At 39.3% G+C, this 24,587-nt stretch overlaps 1 protein-coding gene across 1 annotated transcript in view; it reads left to right on the top strand.

The window, feature by feature from the left end:
- Positions 1–23,587, top strand: part of LOC309623478 (uncharacterized protein) — a gene marked incomplete at its 5' end in the record, with an annotated part of 120,855 nt that extends 97,268 nt beyond the window's left edge. The window contains 5 exons of the mRNA XM_082380431.1: positions 9,573–9,730; positions 11,490–11,532; positions 13,288–13,474; positions 21,273–21,408; positions 23,349–23,587. Coding sequence (XP_082236557.1) covers positions 9,573–9,730; positions 11,490–11,532; positions 13,288–13,474; positions 21,273–21,408; positions 23,349–23,448 — 624 coding nt within the window. The 3' untranslated portion in view covers positions 23,449–23,587. The remainder of the gene's footprint in view (positions 1–9,572; positions 9,731–11,489; positions 11,533–13,287; positions 13,475–21,272; positions 21,409–23,348) is intronic.
- Positions 23,588–24,587: the final 1,000 nt, after the last annotated feature.

Below are 24,587 nucleotides of genomic sequence, written 5' to 3'. Positions count from 1 at the left end.
GGAACAAAACAGGCAGAAAATTAAAGGTAGGCATTCTTATTGCTATTATATTCAGTAATATTTCCAATAGATCACAGTCTTCGATCCCAAAGAAAAGGATCTCCAAACTACAAAGCTGGGAGAGGTCCATTTTTCTAAAAAAAAAAAAAAATCTGTGTGAACAGAATAAAAATAGAGCTCATAGAGTTAAAACAGTTTCTACAAAAATACCATTTAGCATTGAAGTTCTAAGTGTTTTTCCAATGAAGGGAAAATTAATACCCAGTCAATTCTACTGCTTCTGTGCAAATGTGGAACAGAGTAACAAATTAAAACTACACACCATCCCAAAGCTTTGTTCTAGTCAGTGATTAGAATACCTCTTCTCTTATGTTATTTTTCTTTGCTCACATCATGGGGGAAGGACTAGTAATCAGTGAGATTTCTGAATTAAAAGCAAACACTGTAGAGGCACTCTGCATGGTCATTCCCTGAATGGACATAAGTAGCCTATCACGTTCTTCCACTCCTGGGTAATAGCTCGTGAATGAAGGACGTTTAAGCAACAGAGCAGGACCAGGGCACCAGGGTTCAGAGCACCCAGCACCGTCTTCATACAGTCTAAAGACAAGCTTCCCTTTGGATCTGGCCATTGTCATCATCGTCATCTGTCCTGAATAGCATGTCCTCCAGAGCCAGGCTTATACTGTGGTGGGGCCTCAAGAAGGCCAAAGCTTCCTGACAAGTGCACACATTCTAGGGAGAGGGAAATTTTTCTGAAAACAGAAGTAGGGAGACTTGTCTCTGGAGAGGTTATGTCATAGCTGTGAAGAAACAACAGAACACCAGAAACTTATTGCAGAAGAAACTATAGTGCTGGATACCACGACCACAGGCTCCTTAACAGTTGTCCACCGGATCATTTGGTGTTTAGCTGAGAACTTCCTCTGGATCCAGCACTGTCTTACCTACTATCTGTGAAAAGCACACACTGTCTGCTCACATGGAGCTGGTATCTACCTTGGTCCATAACACCCAAGTGAAATAGTTCATCTCACGACAGATGAAGAGCACCAGCTTCGGATTCAGGCCTCAATGCTGCTAACTTTCTGCCTGAGCGGAACTGGGCAATTCGGGGAGCTTTTCCAAGCCTTAGTCCTGAACTATAAAATGGGGATAATAACATCCCCGTTCTCCCAAGGTGAACGTGAACACGGCAGGTAGGAAATCTGGCCTTTATGAAGTACATCTCATTTCATGGAGACAGTCCCATGTTGTGGTTATGTAAACCATGGTTCACATCCTGGCTTTACCACCTATTAGCTGCATTTCCTTGGTCAAATTACTTAACCTCACTTGCCCCCATTTCCTTGTTTGTAGAATGCAGATAATATAGCCATCATAGTGAGAGGGTTTTACAACCTTGCCCAACTCAACAAAGAGTGTTAAGACAAATCTTTCTAGATGTGAAGAGTCAGGGTCAGTTTGCCACCATTTAATTTTCACTCCAGGCAAGACCAAATGGCATTCAGAAATCACATACACTATTTTTTCAGCAATATGCTCAAAATTTCTTTTCCCTTTCTCAAAGGTCTAAGCCATCCAGAAGATTTCTTGAGGTTGAACAGAAAGGGGTTTGCTAGAAACTCTCAGTCAACTCTGTGGACATAACAAAGCAACTACTGCAAAGAGCAAGTGGTATTCTGACCCTTTTTATTACCTCCCTGGGGTTTCACAGTGGATCATAGGATAGGTTATCTCACTGGAGGTAGGTTCAATGGGAAGGCTCCTGTCTATTATTTACTAGATATACTAAACCAGCAGGCCACCATAATTTCCAGATGCACAGAGAGAATTCTCACAGGAATGTGGCACATGTTACATGTTCTCTCCCCCTGTTTATAAACTTGTTGTTTATCTTCTGAAAAGGGGGACCTTATTCTGACCTTATGACATCTTACTTAAGAACAATAGACCATAGTCCTAATTTGCTAATTTCATTTGGTTCCCCAGAGAAAGAAGAAAAATTTTAAATTATATCGTGACTCTTAGGGGAGCACATCGGCCCATACATAGAGTATCTGATGGAGAATCTTCAAGATGAGATGATCAAATGACTAAAAGTGCACAGCACAGTTCCTGGTGTGTGATAAGAACTCAATCTCAATAAATATTCGCCAAAAACAAAAGAACCACAAGAGGCACTATATAATTCATCACTCAATTATATGGCACAGGCATGCTTTGTAAGAAGAGAAAGAATGGTGATGGCTATAAGAAGAAAAACATGACTTCACAAAGGAAGAGGAATTTGAGCTGGACCTTGAAGGATGGCTAGGATATGAATGAGAGGAAAAGAGATGGGAGGGCATGAATGGTGAGGGAAAGTTGAGTGCAGACAGAGAAAGAATGAGTGGTATGTTCCTGGGACACTGAGGACTACTAACAAAATTGGATAGAATTGCTGGGGCCTGTTTATAGAGGGGATTGGGAATCAGCAGGAGAACCCTGATTGGATATTTTGGTGTGTTCATGAGTCTATCAATCTGGGTCCATTCAGGAGATGGAAATCACCCAGTCAGGGTACTGCTCCCTGGTGTCTGCGCTGGAATGTCCACAGAAACACATGTCCACACTTTTGGTGAGCTGAAGCTGACGCTTGGGCACACAGAGGGACCTGGGTACACAGATAGCGCTGGGGTGCTACCGTGTGTGCTGCTGGAACCGGGGTCTGGAGAGGCCTTCCTGTGTAAGAACCTAAGGTACTTTCGGGTACCTCAGGCCAAGGGGTCCAGAGTTCCCTACATGTGCAGCCCCATAGGGCTGAGGCGAAGGTGTGCAGGCAGAAACGCGGGCTAAAGCACAGGTTTCACTGTCTGGGGCTCCCCACTATGCCACTGCTGTCCAAACTGGGAGCGGAGGACCCCTGGGGAGGTTGCATCCTGCAAGCTCTTAGCACTGGCAGAAACCTCGAGGGCTGAGTAGTGGAGAAAAATAAAGCACTCTCTAGTTCCCTTGGAACTATCCACAGGAACCAGGAAGAAAAACCCTTCTTCCTGTGATATCTCTCCAGTGCTCTGTACTGGCGGAGTTGAACTTCATGCCAGCTGGCAGAGGAAAGTATTTAAAGGTTCAAGATCCATTTTCAGGAATCAGGCACTGAAGGATACGTTAGGAGCTAAGAGGCAATAAATTGGCAACTGTCACCATGGGCAGCGCAATGGAAGCAGACCTTCGGGGGTGATATCGGGCAGTTTGGATTACATTGTCAGGATTGTACTGGCGACAGAGAAGCTCAGCCAGGAGGCTGCTGTAGTGACATAGGCATGAGGTACCAAGGCCTTGGACCGAAGTGATGTCAGTAGGAAGGAAATAGAGGGGTTGGGTAAGATACTTTGAAGGCAAAGGATCATGAGTAATAATGGACAAGCTGGGTTTGGAAAATTCCAGAGTCTAAGAACATGGCCAGAAAGGGGCTAAGGAATGGTCAAGAATGAGAGAGGCTGAAGACTAGGAAATCCACCTAAGGTTAAAGCCCATGTAGGTCCTTAGTGCCTAGCACAACGTCCGACAGAAGGTACAGACACACTCAGTAAACTGGTGGAAGGGAGGGAGGGAGCGTGGGTGGTAAAGAGAGAGAAATCCTTTAAAAGGTAGAATCTTAATCCAGGAGGAGCAGGGTTTGGCAAAGGTCCCCAAAGCAGCCTGTCAGGATGTGATCCCAGAGGGAGGGAGGGCCAGGAGTAAGGGCCTGGCTCTTGGCAGCAGTCAGCCTCTACCTGTGGGCTATGGGAGATTGCCAGTCCAAGTGTAACCAAAAGTAGGGACTGAGTCCTCCAAATCCCTGAGTAAGGGGCAGAGAACATTTAATGAACTTTGTCACCTAAATGACAAGAATCCAGGCACAGGAGCCAACCACTCAGATCATCACAACTCTCTTCCAAGATAGGACAGTGAAGTCGCCCAGGCTCTCTCCCTCTCTGCCCGCTCCCTCCTTCCAGTAATACCACCAGTGGTTCTGGAGCGGGGGCTTTTCTTGCACAGCTTCCCTGAGTCCTAGGGATATAACAGTGATGCTTCATTTGTACTTAAACTGAAAGTGGATCCCAGATGTGGGAAAGAACGAACCTTCATTGAACAGCTGTTATGCACCTCACAGAGAAAGGTACTCTTACCCCCATTTTACAGACGAGGACACAGATTCTCACAGATTCTGAGAGAGTAAGTCTTTCCCCTTATTCATGCAGTATGTAATTCTTGGAGGTAAGAAAAGACATATATAGGAACTTACTTTAAATAAAGTTACCCTGTCATCCATATTAAAGCTTCTTGGTTGACTAATTTTTTAGGTTCTTACTCTTCACTTTCATCAAATTCTACATAATAATGAAAGCTAACATGTACAGATCACTTACAAAGTGCCTGAACACTACATATATATTAACACAATCCTTATAACAACCCCATTTTACAGATGAGGAAACTGAGGCCCAGAGAGGTTAAGTAACTTGACCAAGGTCACATAAGTGACCTAATAAGTGGTACAGTGAGGATTCAAACCCAGCTGGTCTGGCTCTAGAATCCATCTACAAAACAGCACACTGAGTTCAGAGAGAAACCTCGTAGGACAAACAATCAATTGCAGAGCGTAAGATGTAGAATGTCTTGATTTTACAGTTAACCTGGTAACTTTTTGACAATTTTGAACAGGGTCATGACTACTCAGATTCACTACTTCATAGTTTTTCTGTTGTAATAAAACTATGGAGCTGTAGTTGTTATATTCTAAGGGATAGTTTAGGAGCCAAGTAAAATGTTGACAAATGAGACACGTGATTGAGGCCAGAAGTGTGTTCAAGTCTGTCAAGCCCAGGCAGCCAGGACCCCAACATCATTAGCATCCCTCCACTTGGCTAGCTTTCCAGCAGGAAGGCTGTCTGTCTGGGTGCAGCATAATGTGTTGGTGGAGATGAGCTCCCTCAGCCCCCAAAGCCGCCCATGTTTCCTGGAGCCCAGTCTCCCTAGTGCCAGGAAACAACATGGTGTTGCCAGCATGTATTTATCACTCCGAAAAAAATGGTTCACCACTCCAGGCAAACTGAAAAGAAAAGCACAAAATTCTGAGTTTGGAGCCAGTTACCTCTGCTGATGTCACAAATAAGCTAGGCTGCACTATAAAAGCAGGGAAAGAACAGTAACCATACTTTTATCCAGTCTAGAGAGTTGCTGCAACTGTGGGGTGCAATGAAATTGTCATCACCTCAAGTTCTTGATAAAAGCAAAAAGAGAAATAGTAAATTCACAAAGCTTTGACAAGGCACCCAGTACCACTTACAAACAAGGGCCTGACCTACATGCTTGCTTTACTTTCTGCTCTGTTCTTCATCCATCCTTCCTTGCCTGCCTGGAGGGAAAGAGGAAAACATAAATAAATAAACAAATACACACATGCATATATGTATGTATATAATAATCTTGAGTTGTGTAGTGAGGGGCTTGAGCCTTTAAATAGAGTCAAGACTTCTATTTAATCCCAGGACAAAGATAGCAAAGATCGCTACAGTGAAAGCACTCTAACATCTTTCCCTCTTGCCTTTGCAGGGTTTGCTGCTCTTCTGATCTTATCAGGTAGCAAGTGAACAGAGGCCATCATCTCATAGCTATCAAAGATTGATGGTTTTCAGTCACCAGTGGGCAGGGCATGCCTCCAAACTGCTGCCTAGAGATAAAGCGTTCTCAGAATCATTAATAAGACTCCGAGAGACTCTCCATCTTCAATTTTGCTTCAATCTGCTAGCTTTAAATACAGCACTTGAGATGTGTATTTCATGCACCCTTTCATGTGGTGCATTGCTTTAGGACATGCTTTCTTTCCCTCTAAATTTATCTTGGCTCTGTTTTCCCGACCAAGAATCAGCTCTTTTTCATGGCTAAAGATGTCTTTTCCCTCCTCCTTAGTTTGTGGATTTTCATGGCTGTGCCTTCAGATAAAATGAACCATGTTGGTATAATGTCCCAACCTTTTCTCTTCTCTTAGACAAAGGCCTAGCAACAGCAATAAAAAATTTCTAACATGTTCAAACCAAAATTCTGACCAACATAAATAACCCAGAAATATCTGTAGGTAATTTTATTTTACCAGAGAGCCCAAGTTGCAGACAGACACAAATGCCCTTGTCTGTATTTTTCTTTGTAGAAATAATTGAATTTAGAAGTGAATTCACTCTGGGTTGGGTTTTTGTCATTATTATTATTTACTATTTCCCTCTTCTGAGCACTCTGACCTTTGGGATTATTGCTGTAGAAATCTTATTTCCATGATTGACAATGTCAACATTATCTAAGGCCATATGGCATAAACAGCCCAAGTTCTTTTATTCTCAATCGATAGCTTCTGGACCTCACTAAACAATTCCTTGGTAAATCCCTTCAGCATCCCTCCTATTTTAATCAATCCTGCACACATGAAGCAGCTGGATCTCTGCTTCATGATTTGTCTCAGGAATAGAAAAATGGAGCTAGAGACTTTCCATGCCTTGGAAAGAAGAATATAAAGTTGCGGGGAAGCCAAAGTCTTAAAGAAATCTTCATTGTTTCTAGTCCTGACTTAAGTGAGACTTCTGACAGAGCTAGAGGGAAGGAATCAGACAGAACCTATTTAAGAATTATTGCCAAACTGAAGGATTGAGTTTTGCTTAAGGGGTGAGTTAAAGACCCCAGGGCATGGCAATAAGATAGAAAAGAGATTTCAGTTGTCCTTTATCTCTAGAAAACATTTGATTGGGGAATATAGAACGACAGTCCAAGCAGCATTAGGATTAGACTGAATGGAGAACCTTTTCCAACCCTTGTATCTCCACGAGGGTGGAGCTTAAAGGTGCTTGGGCTGGTGAAACCAAGAGAAAAAGAGTAAGATGAGTAAGCACAGCTGCAAGAGCACCTGCACCTGCTACACAGGCTCTGTGTCCACGGTTTTACTGCAGCTGCTCCCAGGGCCACAGTGGGCTCGTAATCACGGGCAATGAGGCAACAGCTTAGATTAGTAAAAATGGAATCTGGGCCATGATGGAGACCACGTAAGAAAATAGTAGCCCTCATTTTTGATCTACTCCATTCACCATTCATTCTCCTCACACAGATGAAACTTGAGCAGAGGCAAAGAGACTCATAAGTGACTTCAGATACTATTCTTGGTTGTGTGTCATATGTCATAGGAGTGTATTCCTTTGCACTGTCCCACAGCAAAGGATGAGGGAGAATACTGGTAGTTTCAGAATTACCTAATAGTGCTGATACAGAGAGACAAACATATTATAGCATCTTCTCTGCCTAATGGGTCCAAAGGAAAGCAGATCCACTGAGTACTTGCTCTTAGCAAATGAGCACATCTGTCACTTATTAATAGAATAAAATCTCCAGGCTTTATTTATGTTTCCCCATTTCTTTTTGCAGTTTAAGATGCTCCTGAAAGATAATATAAATAATTAGCTACTCTTTATAGGCATGCAAATTCTTTATCCTTATTAAAGCAAATGAAAATATATTCTTCTGGTTTCTAATGTCATTATTATTGGCCATATACAATTATTATAAGATGTGCCACCTTCTTTATATTTACTAAAACAGAGCAAAATTTTAGATCTCTGTCTATATTCCAGGAAAGCTCATGGCTTCAGGAAATATTCTGTCTCCTAAAACGTAAATACTACAGCTTTCAACTGCTGACTCTAACAGCCATGGCCCAAGAAGCCAGACATGTGAGAGATGTAGTGTGGAAGACAGAGCCAGAAAACCAGTGCTTAAGTTCTGTTTCTGTCTGTGTAACCTTGGGTCATCTTATTGAAACTCAGTTTCTTCTTCTAGAAAATGGGGATAACATTAGCTTCCTGCTTTACAGAGTAGTTGTGAAGAGTAAAAAAGACAGGGTCCACGAAAATGTTTTATAAAGTGCCATACAACTATGAGATATTACTTTTAGTGGAGCATGTATTTGTATATATCCACCTGTGAGTTGCAAGAAATTTTTTGTATATGTGTATAAATTCACACATACACATTTATGTATTTTGGTGGGGGGGGCGTCCATAGTTTTCATCAGCATCTCAAAGGAAGTCATCACCTAAAATTGATTAAGAACCTCTGGGCTAGTTGGTGTTCCGCATCAACAGTCATTAGAAATATGCAACTTAAAACCACTAGGAGATACCACTATACACCCAGTAGGATGGCTATTATCAAAAAGACAAGCAAAAAAAAAAAAAAGACAAGCAATACAGAGTATTGGTGAGGGTGTGGAAAATCTGGAACATTCATACACTGCTGGTGGAAATGTAAAATGGTACAGCCACTTTGGAAAACAGTTTGGCAGTTTCTTACAAAGTTAGACTTACCATATGGCCCAGCAATTTCACTCTTAGTAATCTACCAAAGAGAATGAAAACATATATCCACACAAAGACCTGTACACAAATTTTCATAGCAGCATTATTTGAAATAGCCCAAAACTGGAAAGAAAACTCTCCATCAACTTGTGAATGGATAAACTAAATAAGGCATATGTATATAGTAGAATATAGCTCAGCAACAAAAAGGAATGACAAACTAATAAGAACTACAACATGGAGGAAACTTGAGAACATTACACTAAATGAAAGAAGACCCTATAGTGTATGATTCTACTTATACAAAGTGTCTAGAAATGGCAACTTTATAGGGACAGAAAATAGATTTGTGATTGCCTGTAATTGGAGGGGCAAGGGTGGCAATTGATTGCAAACAGACTCAAAGGAAATTTGGAGGTTGGTGGAAGAGTTCTAAAACTAGATCGTAGCAATGGTTTCACAACTCTGTAAATGCACTAAAAGTCACTAAGTTGTACACGTACAATAAGTGACTTTATGGTATGTAAATTTTACCTCATTACAGCTGTTTTTAGAAAAGACATGAATAATGGACAGGATATTTTGACATATAATTGTAAAATAAATACAAATAGTAAAAATTTACCTATAAACTGATTTTAGTTTTACATACATGTTTCAAACTACTGTTATTTATAGAAAAGTGTTCTTTATTCTCTCTATGCTGTAGTTTCCTGAGTTGTAAAAAAAAAAAAAAAAAGATAATAAAAGTAACTACCTCATAAGCATTTGTGAAGATAAATCAATTAATAGATGTAAAGAAATTAGAAGAGGGCCTGACACACAATAAGTATGGAATCATGTTAATTATAGCCACTAACTAGAGATCTCATGCCACTACCAAACACATATATTTTGTACATCAATTTCTTTTGATGTTCTTTTCTCTGATGGGAAAAATGGGCATGAATGATTAATGATACTCTCCCAAGTTGACAGAAATAAATGCATATTAATAGAGGCTATTCAAAAGGGATGTGGAAAATTTAGAGTTTGATGTAATGTATCATAGAGAGCATAATCTACAAAAACTCATTTTGGCTTTATTTTCATTTCAGAACAAAACAAATGATCAATTCAGAAAAATAACTTTAGTCCTCCTTTCCTCCCTCATTTTCTCCCTTATCTGCTTAGTTGCAGTGCCCATTCTGAACCTCTTCTTATCAATTACAGGATGAAGGAAAATGCCCACCTCTAGAGGTAATAAAATTAGAAGGTGCAGAAATTGGCATTGATAGCAGCTTGGGAAAACCATTTGTGTTTAACTGTGTGCCTCAGTCTGGAAATAGAACTTTCTACCTCTGCGCAACCTCAAACCAAGAAATGAAAAGGTAATTGATTATTTTTTTATCTTACTAGTTTCACTTTGGGTGGGGGAATGCTTCTTCAATAGCAATCTGAAAGATTCTTGGGACTGCAAGTAGGGAAGGGAACAGCAAATTCACAGCATGAGTCAATAAACTGTCTTTTTCTTATGTATGAGAAGTTTGGTTTTTCATGTTTCTGCCAAGTGTTTTCCTAACAGAATTTCCAAAGAACAGAAGCATCTTCTCCTAACTCATTTACCTTAGATCTCTATATTTTCTAAAAAAGCTCACTACTGCCACAGTTCACATCTAGCTTCCCCAAAAGTTGCCAGATTCATCTATTTTAAGCTAATTGGACGGATAGTCAGAGGAATAAAAATAATGTAGCTGGGTTACAATTTAACACACTACAGTGAAATGAGCAAAATTAATAATAATATAGCTCTGTGGGGAATTAACACAGTTGACAGTCTGTAAGCATACAACCCAGTCTGAGGGTAGAAGTGTGAAGGCATTCTAAGAGGGTAGCCTACAAACTCTAAGCATTCAGCAACTTATGATCATTATTCAGTGTGTCACCCTGAGGGAATGGAGATCATTGGTCAATCCAGTGAGTCAACTCAGAACTGCTGTGTAAGTACTGCTACTTTAGGGTGATGGGTGGGATAGAATGGGGGAGAGGTAGACAATGACAAAAAAATGGGTCAGCAGTGTTTAGAAGAATGCCATATCTCTTTAAGAGAATTTGGACTCCAATTTTAAAGAGAGCCCTAGGTCTGAAACCTCTTAGGCAAACAATATACTGTCTCTATTTGTGGAACATTGTGTATTCAAATGCATGTTTCTTTATAGGACAAACAGGGAAACATGCTGATAGCAACTTAATTGTATTTCAATTCACGGACAAAATATTTATTGGATAGCTAATATGTCCAAGACACTGTTTTAAAATCTCTGGGGACTATTAGTGTGATTAGGCACCAATCCTTGCCTTCAAAAAACCTCTGAACCAAGAAGGTAGGATTTTTAATGCAAAATAGAAATTGAGATGTGCTATAGGAAAAGACAAAGTGGCGTAGGAATTGAGGGTGGGGAGAGAAGGTCTCTGGATGTGTGGGTGAGGCAGGAGTTTATGAAGGGTGTGGTATAGCATCAGATATGCATACAAAAGAAGAAATGGAACACAGAAGTGCAGAGGGATTAAATCAAGCTTTGGGGAGAAAAGCATGCAGGATGGTTTGATTGGAAGTTATGGGGTTTAAAAGAAACTTGGAAAGGATTGGCAAGTTGGGGTGGGGTAGATAGGCTGGTACCTGGCTAAGGAGACAAGACTAACAAAGTTCAGTCCTCAAGTAGGGACACTAACTAAAGGTGGCCACCTTGTGCAAGGAACACTTGGGGAGGGGGCTTAGAACAGTGGTTATTTACCAGTCTTTCCATATATTAATAGCCAGGGCCTCACAGTTATCTGCCCTGCTGGTGTTAAATTCACATACCTCAGTAAAATAATGAATAAATTTTTCCTTAGGCACTAATTAAACTATAGTAAAGGAGAAGAATAAAACTAAATTTATTTTAAATACCCCTGGTGGGTGTGGGATTTTGCCACCTAGTAACACCAATTTTATAAGAATGTGTTGCTCTTCAACCATGAATTTAGAGCCATGAGATATACCTGAGGCTCAGGACTCTTCTGTCTGAACAATGGGAGAAAAACAAGGCCCTCTGAATGACACTTATCAAGCCCCGCAAGGAAAGCACCTCTCGTCTTTCTGTCTTTCAGGTGGCTTGAAGCAATGGACAAAGCGGCCTATCCTGTCCACCAGGTAAGGTGTCCTTGATGTGTTTCTGTGCCTTCATTCTGCTTTTCTTCTCCGAGGGGGAAAGGGTCAAGTTAGATGTCATGCAATCCACCCTGGGACTTCTCAGATCTGCTCTAAAAGCTGGGATTTGCAGTCAACAGGGTTTTCCACTCAGATTTTATGGAGGTGCTTGCATTCCTGCTGTCTCTTTGTTTTCAGCGGTTTGTATGACATTCCTCTCGGTGAGCTCAATGGGTAGTTCCAACTGGGGTGGAATTTCTCCTTGACACAGAACAGCCCAGTGGTTCCCCATGAGGTTAAACAACTGCTATTGTTTTTTTCTCGCTCCCTAAGAACGAGGGCTCAGGGATATCTTGGGATAGTGCTGTTGGCCAAGGAGCTTATTAGAAAATGATTCCTAGCCTTGAAGTAATATAATTTTTAATTTAGATTTGACCTATAAACTGATAGATAACTTTGTAACATCAACAGGTGAATCATCACATCAGCCCCTAAGTCATTTGATACCCTTCTTTCTGAGCTGTGACCTGGTCAAGAGGGAAGAAACTGCTTCAATATTCAATTGTTTCATGTTTATGCTGTAGATATGATTTCTAATAAGGTTATAGAGTTCCTTTAAATATGCTCATTTCCTCACAAAATGGCATACAAGAAAAAGGTATTTACTGTCAATTATCTTCTCTACATATTTTGGCTCTTGTACATTCAGGAAAATTTGGGTTGCTTGAGCTTAAATGTACTACCCCCGTGCCCTGTAACTGTACTTTCAGAATAATCACCAGCATTATCATATGATAAACAGCAGGACTTGTGTTTCACTTTGCCTGGAACACAATGCTCAATACACTCATCCGTCTCTCCAGTGCATCATCGTAATGAGCCTCGATATTTTTAAGAGGGATCTATTCTGCTCATGCACTCAGGGTGTCTGCAGCAGAGTGAAAAATGAATACCCAAACTCCCAGCAGGCTCCCACTACACAGCAAAGAATTCAGCCAGCTCTGCATTCTGAAATCTTTTGCACTGCTGTGTTAAAACTAAAGAGCAAAAATGAAACCAAATAAAGAAGAGAAACTGGCCAGTGCCCAACAAGGCATTCTGATAAAGGGATGAAGCACCATGTCCCCTGCCTCAGGTCAAGCTCCCAGGAAAAGCCTGCCACTCTCTCAGGACTATGAACCGAGGGCTGACCTCCAAGGTAGAGGATCTTGATTTATCATGGGCCTTTCACATCACGGACCATATGAGCCTAAGGCCTGATCTGGCCTGGGGCATTTAACTTGTTCCTTTGCACAAAAGGGAGTGCTAGATAAAGTAAAGCATGAACCAGGGGCTGCAATTAGTCACAGTGGACACACCAGGAACAGGGCTAGAAGGACAATCCCAATGGTGAGTAAAATAACACATTGGGGCCAGCACTTATAGACAGGGCCTTTAAACAATAGCCTTTGCTGAGCTGGCCATTTCCATTTCCTTTCTATACATCACTGATAATTCTTTTGATTTCCTCACAATAGAAAAGAAGCCAAAGAGAAGGGATGTCAATGGACATGAAAAGGGAGAAATTCTCTATGGCCAATGGATAAATTCAGATTGTCTGGCTTGTTGCTCAAGTATTCAGATTTCCTTAGCAATAGAATCACTTAGGACAGAAGCTTCTCTGAAGTCAGTCTTGGTGCTGACGTCATTGGCTCTGGGAGTCAATGACCATTGGCGCAGGATGGCCACTCAGCTGATCCCTTTGTGTCACATCTGCAGAAGCATGTCTGGGAAGACGTTACTCTGCACAACAGGAGCCTCCCGCCCCTGGCTATCAGGGACCCAGAGTGCCTGGGCCTTCTGCACCAACTTGACAGAAGCACAGACATGTGGATCCAGCACTATTGCATTCTGAAGGATGGCTGCTTGTACTTCTACGCTAGCATTCGCTCCACCCAGGCCTCAGGTATGGACTCAACTTTCACCTGAAATAATAGTAATTACCTTCATAATAGTGATGACATCTTAGCTTTACAGAGACTTTGCCAAACTTTATGCTGTGTAAATTAGTTCAGTTATCGTCTGGAGAAGGGATACTATTATTATTCACATTTTACAGATAGGAAAACTGACTGGAAAGTCTACACAGCCTGACAAGATCTCATGCAGTAAGCAATGAAGCTGAGATCTAAATGCAGCCAAACTAACTCCAGAGCCTGCACCTCTAACCCCATGATTTTACTGCCTGGAAAAACAAAAACTTAACCCCTTCATTTTTTTTTTATCACTGATGACATTCAGAGTCAATGCCAGTAGTTTTCTTGGCTAGTGACTCTACCCTTTTCTGATAGTATCCCTAATCTTGGACAAGTGAGTAATGAAAAGAACATTAATTGTCAATTTTCCTTAGGCAAGTTACTTAACTTCCTAAAACTTAGTTTCCTCATTTATAAAATGGAAACAGCTATCTATTTCACAGGACTATTGTGAAGGTTGAATGAAGTGATTGCCATTTAGAGTTACTTAAGTTCTACATACAAAGTACTCGACACAAAAAGCTTTCTCTCTATAAAATGTATATATATTTATTAAATTATATATAAATATTATACATAATATATATTTTAATATGCTAAAATCTATATATAAGTATGTAAACAATATAATATAGTAATAAAATAATTGTGCATGATTTCTACAAGAAAGATTATTTACCTTCTTGTAATTTTTGACAAAATAGATTACAGATGTTTTATTTGCAGTTGAACTTTTTCCCAAACGAATAAGCCTTAAATAAATTTCAGTAATGAAGATCCTGGAATCTTAGTCATTTAATTTCCTTTTTTAGCATAAATGCCTTTCTTTAATTAAGCTAGATAGCCATGCCAAATGGGAAGGAGGTATCTGGTGACCATTTCGACCTTCTTAGAAGGGTATGAAAGAGGTACAAACTGATCATCACACTGTGGTCCTTTTCTCATCACTCAGGATGAGCAATACAATGATTCTCTTTTACTTACTCATCCTTCCACTTTGAGAGTATTAAAACATGACCCAGAATATTATTCAACTATTAGGAAATAGCCAGCATCTCTAAGCACTTACAGAACAGACTGTTCCTATGCAATCCAAATCCACAGCTTTAAGCACCTGACTCCAGGATGAGAATGAAGATAAACAAAACAAACCTCTAAAGTAGTCATTGACTGGGGCTTTTATTATAAAATATCACTGCGAAAGTCTGAACCATTATAACTAACAAATCAATGAAGTTCATTTTCAAGAGAATGTTTCCATAAGTAGAAAGTGAATGTTTAGGATTGAATACTCAGATTACTCCAAACTTAAATATTAACCAAGTGCTTCCAAACCCCTGGGGCCCAGGGACTGCTACTGATTCCAAGAGTTTAAAATGGTAATGACAGCCACTAAGTGGCTTCCCTTATTCTGAAAGGTCCGAGGAGGCCTTATTTAGAAAAGTCCTAGTTGGAGAGCTGGGAAACAGCTACTAATAAATGGCCTAAAAATAATAACAGTAAAAGCAGATAACAAAGTTATCTTTTAGTGGGTAAAGATTTTGTACTGGTCACTCTAGTAAATGTTTTTACTTATCATTTCGTTTAATTTCTACAACAATCCTATAAATAGGTTATTAGCCCACCTACAAGTTTGGAAACTGATGCTTAGCAAGGTTAAATCATTTGCCCAAGTTCCCTTAGCTAGTAAATGGTGAAGATAGAATTTGAACCTAGGCAGCCTAAGTTACACTAACCAAAAGGACAAATAGACAAGGGGTAAAATGTGAAAGCTTTCTTTATATTCAGTTCTTATTATTTCACACATCTTTCCAGAAACTTCCATGGTCCTTTGTTGCATCCAGAGCACTCTAGGGCCTTCTACTTTGTCCCCAAACCCTTCTTTCTGGCTTTCTCTTCCACTCCTGTGTTAAAGCACCCTGTACTCTACATGCACACATGGTCACATTCTATTTGCTTAGCACACCCCACCTCTTGGACTTTTCTCTGACCCCATGTCTTTGCTTATGTTAATTCCTTCCCCTGAAACATTCTCTACCTACTGATTCCCCAACACAAGTTGTCCAGATTCTACCTGCCCTTCAAATGCTTATTCAAATGCTGGCCATCTCTGCTAGAAAGCAATCCCAGATGGCCCTAGGTATACAAAGCATCTCACTTTTCCGAACTTCCACACTCACCCATCTTGCGACACTTATCACCCTCTACTTTGTATTTTATCTCTAGTTGGCCATTTATCTCTTCTAAGGGATTATGTACTCAGAGATGACTCTATATTATATATGTTTAATAAATGAATGAATGAACAACCAAATTGACTCAGTTGGCCACTATTCCCATGAAGTGTGGGTACTGTAGTTTGTCATACCCTCATTTAACAGTGGAGAAAGATTAGAAGATTGCAAAACCAATTCAAAGGCAAAACCAGAACCCAGGCCACCAGATACCTGGGCTTTTGGCCATATTACACTCTTTCCATCTGTAAGAAGTTATCTAATTTCTATCTATTTTAAAATTTTTCTCTTGAAAATATATTATTTTGTGGCTAATAAAAATAAATGCAAAGCCATTCATTCTTTCCCAGCCTTACTTCTTTTTTTTTTAGTTTATTTAATTAATTTATTTATTTTTGGCTGCATTGGGTCTTTGTTGCTGTGCGCGAGCTTTCTCTAGTTGCAGTGAGGGGGGGCTACTCTTCATTGCGGTGCGGAGGCTTCTCATTGCAGTGGCTTCTCTTGTTGCAGAGCACGGGCTCTAGCAGCGCAGGCTTCAGTAGTTGTGGCACACAGGCTCAGCAGTTGTGGCTCACGGGCCTAGTTGCTCCGCGGCATGTGGGATCTTCCCAGACCAGGGCTCGAACCCGTGTCCCCTGCATTGCGGATTCTTAATCACTGCACCACCAAGGAAGCCCCCAGCCTTACTTCTTGAATATCCTGTCTTCATAGGTCCTTAATTTCTAGCCCAAATTATTTCAAATATGAATTAAAAGAACATGTTCCTTACTGAAATTCCAACAGAATTTTTATATCTAGGCCAGGTTCTAAAATAGAGGCCTGTGATTTCTGTTTTTACATGACTCTACTCTTCCTTGAATAAAAGATGCCTGAGCATGCACCTTGTTCCAGAAGGTGTACTTTATTGCCACCGCCTCCCCACCCACTGCCACCCTGACAGCTGCTGGGTCCAGCTGGAAGCTCTCCCAGGGTTAATCCGCTGCTAACCCTTCTTTAGCATTAAGGTGGCCGTGCAGGGATTCTTCTGAAGTTCTTTACCCTTCCCTAGACTTGAATTTTAAATTGAGGTTTACATCCTTTTTCTAAGAGTCCTTTTCAATCTTCTTATACATCTTAACTCGGATCATGACCTGAGGCTCACAGCCAGTGGTCCTGCATAATGAAACTCAAGATAGGATCGAGGCAAATCCAAATTTCCTGTGGAAAATTCCCCAAATAAATATGCCCCTCTCCACTGTCCACAAAAAGTCACCGCCCTGGTGAACCACATTTTTTTTTTCCAGAGGACTGGATCATACTGCTCAAGTGTATTGGAATGGGAAAGTTAGCATGTGCTATTGAATGCTTCCTGTGTATCCAGGACTTGGATAAGCACTTCATGTTCTTTATCTAAAACTAATATTTGCAAAACATCCACAGTTATTGTCCCATTATAAGTGAGAAACTAAAGCTTGGAGAAGTAAACTAGCACACCACTGGTCAACCAGCTATTAAGTGACAGAGACAAACTCTGAACAAATGCTATCGAAATCCTATGCCCAAACTCTTAGTCACCATGCTCTGTGTAGCACTCCCTGACAGAAATTAGTCCTCTAAAAGCAGTACTCGGGCAGTAATGTTGTGTGTCTGGTCTCTGCACTCTGGACATCAGCACACTGACTGCAATAGCCAGGGTCCACTCAGTCCAGCAACCACAGGAGTTGTGAGGACAGCAAAGAAATTTAGTGAGAATGGCTGAAACCACACTGTCCCATGAACACTACACGCATTAATATGTTTAGTTTAACTTAATCATTTTATATGCATGGAATATGAATCATTATTATATTAATAAAGATTATACAGGGTTCTAATGCTCATTTTCTTCTAGTTGACACTAAGTAAATGACCTTTGTGCTGGTTTGATCTATAGTTCATTCTTTACTTATATTGTTCAAGCTCTGCTTGGCTCTTGCACATCCCACCCTGGTTTGGTTCCTAGTTCTCCGGCCCTGTGAAGGTCATAACCTTGAAGCAGGCCTTGATTACCATTTATAGCAGTATTTATCAAACTGCAGGTTTTGACCCTGTTACTGTGTCACACAATCAATGTAGTCAATTGTGACCAGTATTTAAAAAACAATAGCATAGGATTTAGTTGAATAAAAAATATCATGATACATCACAATGTTTCACAAAACTTTTGGTTTAATTCTATTAAAACATGTAGAGGTCTGTATTTATTACATCTTTATGTCACAGCCAAAAAAGGTGGAAAAATACTAAAGTACAAAAACCCCGTCTCTGCATATATCCTGGTTCACACAGTCAGTTTTCTTTCAGAATATTAGAAACAGAATATTTAAAGAAGGTTCTTTCCTTTCTATTATCTTTGTAATATGCCTGTCATATTATTTGCTTTGTTATTAAGACTCAGCCTTCTATGTTCACCACTTCAGAGACATGGTCCCCTGGCTGCAGCATCTCGATTACTTTACTGTTTTATTTTCATTTATTTTATTTTATTATTCATTTTACTACATTGATTTATGTTCTTTATTAGAGACCTGGGACACATCATATGATATTTCTTATTTCTGAAGGTATCTGTAGTATTTGGGGCATGACTTAGTGCTTGTGACAGTCACAAGAACTGAGTCAATTTGGTTGTTCACTCATTCATTTATTAAACATATATAATATAGAGTCATCTCTGACTCTGTGATGCTGAGAGAATAGTGAGGAAAACAAAGAGGAGGCAGGGAAAGATAACAGTGAAAGGAGGGGGAAGAGCAAAAGCCATGAGAAGCAACACAGCCCTGATTTCCTGTAAAAACCCTATGAGATGCTAGTCCCACATTTTACTTTCCACTAAATATGCCTCAAATATATATTTTGGGAGTCAGAGAAATAGCCCCAGTCAGTTAGGTCCCTGAAGTCTTTTCTCACCATTACGGAAGGTGCTAGTACTTTAATATGTATTACTGGCTGGCCTATGCCTGCTAATATTAAAAAGCCACTGTGATTATTCCAGAGGCCTTTTAGTCAAGTGCCTCTTCATAGGCCTGAAGCCCCTTGTCATTCACAGTATACTTGAAATTTTTTTCCTTTTATCTCTCTCCAGCAAGAGCTGGAAGTAACAAATCGTGATTGTTAACTATTATTCTTAAACAAATCACATCAAGGTCTGTATGTGCTTCTCAGATATATTTTACATTATTGCAACAAATGGATAGTTCTTGTGAGAAATCTCTGTCCAAACACTGTGCCAGTTTGCTGTTTATTGCTGCCACCTAATGACAGACAGAGACCAGCCCAATGAGGTCACTTGAAATGAGGTAATGGGGTTATAATTGGATGACTTTACTGCTAATCATTTCTACCCTATAATTGGTTAGGAGAGGTGTCAGAAACTTTCCTGTTTGTAGCAGACACCTTTTGGACATAACTTTCTATCTATTCTCAAAATGGGTAGGAATGGAGGAAGGTATTCTTATCTGTTCAGACATATGAGAAAAGGAAATTCGCAAGCAGGAAGAAGTCAAAAACCAGTACATAATATAAATGGTGTATACTGTTGTTTGGAGCAGAGAATTATGACAGCAAAATAACCCTCAGATAAATCCTTAGGTATCCTTTAGTCCTGAAACATCTAACACGTTGCTTATTCTACATCTAGTATATGCCCCCCAAACATACACCTATGCAAAAACTTGCACACGAATATCGCAACGTTATTCATGATAGCCAAAAAACTGAAGAAAACTCAAATGTCCAAACTAACGAATGGATAAATCAAATATGCTATATCCATACAATGAAATTTCAGCAATAAAAATAAATGAAGTACTAGTACACGATACAACATGAATGAACCCTGAAAACTTTATGCTAAGTGAAACAAGCCAGTCACAAAAGATCACATATTGTATAATTCCACTTATATTAAGTGTCCCAGGAAAAACAAATCTATAGAGACAGAAATTTGGTTAGGATTGCCTAGGCTTAGGATGGGGAGGCAGATGGGCAGTGGCTGCTAACGGGTATGGAGTTTCTTTCTGAGATGATGAAAATGTTCCAAAGGTAGATGATGGTGGTGGTTGCACAACTTTATAAACAAACTAAGAATCAGTGATTGTACACTTTAAATGGATGAATATTATGCTGCGTAAATATTATCTGAAAAAAGTTGTTTTATATCTGTCTAGCTCAAAGAAAGAAGTCACTCTCTGATTTTGGTAAACACCATTTTACTGGAGCCTACCAAGAGAAAAAATTCTAACCATTTCTAAAATGAATGCTTTCCTAGAAGTTAGTTCTAAAATGGACTCTTTTTAAATGAAAATTTTTAAAGAATTTAATAGTGCAACTAAACCCCCTCTATAGAGTAAAGAATTTTTAAAGTCCAAAAGCCACTCATTCTGTCTAAAAAGAAAAATTTATGACTTCCTGACAGTGTATATTGTTATCAAGTGTAGCCAAAGAAAAACAAAAATGAGCCAAATTTTCCTTTCACAGTCCCTTATTACCATACCAGTATAGGATACTTATCCCATAGAGTAGCAAAAATCCCAGTCATATTTTGGCATTTTCTTTGTTAGTATAGTGCAGCAAAGTGGCTCCTGGGGTGGGGACAGTGGGAGGTTGGGGAGGGAGAATAATAAGAGTTAGCAAGCACAAGAAACAGATCTAAAAATCTATTCATTACTATTGATGACGTTACCTAGAGTATCTGCATGAGATTCAGGTTACCTCAGAGCACCAAGACACCATAAGGAACATACAAGTGTTTTGATTTTTTGGCACCTTCTCCTAGACTGACGTCTTCTCCCCGTACCCCAACCCCTAAACAATGTAAACAGAATTCTGGCCAAGCAATATATAACCACTAACATAGATTCAAAGGGCCATGGGGAAGAAATTATCTTTTAAAACCAGTCATTTATTCTCATTTTAATTCAAGTCGGCTCCCTCATATCACCCTGTGGGTTCATATTTTAAATGTGCTTTGCATATGCACAAAGAAGGTGAGAATCTATGTTGGTTGTAGAAACCTCTGGCCATCTTCATAACTCCTCAGGATGTCTTAATGGTTCTGCCCAAACAAATACTATTTAATTTTTCCTCTAATGTAATATTGTAGGTGTCAATATTTGATACCGAAAAATGTATTTCAAAATGTGTCCTCCAGGAACACACTAAAAGAAGTAGCCTAAAGAAGCTACTTTAGGCCCACAGTAACAAAAAGCTAAATTGAACATGTCATGAGAACACTGTAGAAATGAAAAACAGGAAATCCAAACTTTGTTACCAGTCTTGCCATTAATTATTAGTGGATGACCTTAAGTTATCAATATATAGTCTTTTGGAGCCTCATTTCTTCATCTGTAAAACAAGACACCTGGACTACAGGTTCCTTCAGATACAAAATTTTCTTGACACCTTTTCATACTTTTTCTCCATCTTACTCTTTCCCTATTCTCCTCACTTGCTTTTTTCCTTTCACCCTCTGTAGGTGGCCTTTATCTACAAGGTTATACGGTGAATGAGCAGACCCTTAGCTTCACGCAATCAGTAATTGAACTCAAACCTCCATCTGAAGAATTCAAGACTTTCTATTTCTGTGCAGAAAATAAGACAGAAAACCAACGGTAAGTCAAGGTCTACGTATTTCTTCTTCTTTATCAGTCCTGACAGGAGCCTTCTAAGCAAACCCTTATCCTTATTTTCCAACTTCAGCTCCACATCTTCAGTTAAATATCTCCCTTTCTTTGCATAGTCCCTATAGTTAATATTCCCCAGGATTTTTTTTTTCTTTCAATGCATAGAAGATGACTCTTCTAGAAGTTTTTTTTTTCAAATGAAAAAGGAGTCCATAGTTCTTCCCAAGGTAGTGGCTGACTCAGGTTTCAACATAAGAAATCCACTAACACTGTAACCCGTAAATATTGTAATTTATTAATTCACAGGTTTGTTGTTTCACCACCTTTCACATAACTCTTATTGATATGTCCATCTGGTCAGTTGTTTGGTTTTGTTATAAGCCATCGAAGGGCATAGGACTTATCCATCTAAATTGTATGTTTAGTATCCAACTTGGCATGTACAAATGGGTACTGGTTTCATAAAGATTCTGAAAAAAACCCAGCAGTAAAGTTAACAGAGACAAAACCATGAAACAGAGGAAGTACCTAGAGTATCCTCCTTTATCTCTCAAGTCTCCCTGACCTAAATCCAATCCCCAGGACATCCAGTGTCCTACATCTCCCATTCCTACCCTCAACTGCTTGGTGACCATCCAGACATTTTCTTCCAACTATCTGTATAAAAAGGATCTAATAAAGAAATTTACAGTGATTTATTAAAACAAAGGACATGGTAAAACTTCCAGGGCCATTTGCAAGAATCAAATTCACTGTTTCAACCCAAAGAAATAGAACTCCAAAAGTAGAATTTCAGTAATCTCCAGCAAGTGACCATTTGCAGAAGGGAAAAGGATTTCCTAGGCCTTCCCTCATTATGTAACCTTCCTTGCTCCACTCACTCCTAAGCATGGGCTAGAGTGGGAGGATAATGAATATAGAATTGCTAGATACTTGCCAAGATCTTCCTCAGACTGTGCTGTATAATCTGGTGGCAGATAAAGATGGTCCCTTGAAGGTGAGGCTCCAGCTGGCATATTATTGTAGAAAAGGGGTCACTGAAAGAAAGTTAACTCCTATTTGATCAAATTTACTGGCTTCTCTAAGAGAGGAAGCTGAATAGTTGGATCTCACTGCCAAATCCATGAGTGGATACTATCAAGAGGAAACAATATTAAGTCATTAGAGAAATATTTAAAAGAGCAAGAGTTTCACAAATTGTGGTTTATGGAACTCTGGTTCCACAAGATAGCCCACTCCCCAAAAGTAGTGAAATAAGTTTAGGAAATGATACAAATCATATTCCCCTCTCAGAGAATCACAAAGTATATTAACTCAATGTTTCTGAGACACACTACTGGAAGGAATCCTGATTAACTCCCCTTAACTCCCACTACCTAAGCTTATCTGACCTAAACTACTTTAAAAAAATAACACCTATTAACCACCCTTAGAATAAACATTATATGGGCACATTTTATAAAACATCATCCAAGAAAACAAAAGGAACAGAGAGGAAGAGAGAGGAGAGTTAACTGGAGTGTTTGCTGTGGTTTCAAGAATGTGACAAAGAAGTATTTGGCCCTAATGGCAATATTTGATTACTATACATTTGATCAACTAAACTTTAAATAGAAACAGAAAAATACTAGTAATAATTTTAAAATCCCATAACTGCGTTAATCACTATTTACTAACATTGTTCCCTCTTCTGGCCCTATTATTTACATTAACATCGATTTACATCATAGCTACCATTGCATATTTCTCTTTTGGTGTTTTACCTTTTTGTTCAATCCAAAACCTAAGGATCATGGTTTACTACATTAATTTTGAACTAAATAACAAAGAGAAACATTTACAAGATAAATTAAAAGATTTTGTAACATTTCATCTCCCTAGAGTCCAACAGATTTTTAATGACCTGTCCTGTGCTGTTATTTCTGCAGCTGGATTACAGCTCTGAAAATGTCTATCAAAAAATGGCTTCCTTTGCATCAGGCTATTCAAGACTTCATGAATCAACCTCTAGAGGAGACCAGAATGTGACGGAAATCCTAATCTTAAGAGAAAGGATCCACAAAATCACCACCAGCTAGTTGTGGGAAGAAACAAAAACATTTATCACTATATAGCTTTTCAAATGAATGTTCCTCCAATATATTAAAATTTTGTGATAAGATTATAATTTTGATTCTGAACCAAAACACCAAAATCTCGTGACACTCAAATAACTTATATCAACATCATTAAGACCTCTATATTTTTCCCCCCATGGGCTGTACATGTTAGCATCAAAATACAGTATGCCCCATATCCCTGGCTTTTTGAAAGGATATATACAAGAAAAGTTAATTTATTTTATTCTTTCTTTTATATTCTTTGCTAAATGTTCCACCCTGTTCTTTGGCTGTAGGCTTCCTAGAATGTCTCTAGGTCATGATGTGGGAAGCTGATATTTGGGAAATTTAAGATCATGGAAATTAAGTGGCTTAAATGATGAGTAAATAATTCAGCTAAACAAAGGTCATCTTAAAATCAACTGGCCCAAGTGCCTCCCAAAACTTCCCAGATGAAAGAAAGTAATAACAATTATTGTTATAAAAATAAAATAAGGAAATAATTAGACTGAATTTAGGGGAGAAAACTCAGAGGCATGGGTCTTATTATTAACTGAATTATTGTCTGAATACCTATCACACTGAAAAGGGAAAACAAAATAAATCAAGAATGTTCTGTTCTTAATCCTGAAAGTAAAATTCAGAGAAATTCAAAAGTGAATTCCAAGCATTGACTTCATTTCTCAGTGGAACAATCCCAATGTGTATCCAAGATGTTGTGATGCACTCAGAAGTCCCATGCCCTCACTAACGGAACATGCAACACAGCTTTCAGAGCACAGATTCAAGTGCTCTGGAGCAACTTATGACAATAATAAAAACTTGAAAATTTGTCTTTTCATAAAATATTTCGGAACTCACAAGGACCTTACAGCTTAACCTCTCTTCTTTCTGGCTGAGGCTCAGAGAGGTAATTGCCTCTTGAAGATCACAAAGGTTGAACTGGAGCTGAAGCCTGGAGCTGAATTCAGATCTTCATCCCTCTACCCAGCATTGTTTCCACTCATCCTACAGCCCCTCATTGTGCCCAAGGATGTGGTGGGGTTTAACAGAGATAATGCAGCTACT

Source organism: Balaenoptera borealis, assembly GCF_965194805.1.
Source record: "Balaenoptera borealis genome assembly, chromosome: 2".
Classification (NCBI taxonomy): Eukaryota; Metazoa; Chordata; class Mammalia; order Artiodactyla; family Balaenopteridae; genus Balaenoptera; species Balaenoptera borealis.
This window is presented reverse-complemented; position numbering and strand designations above follow the sequence as displayed.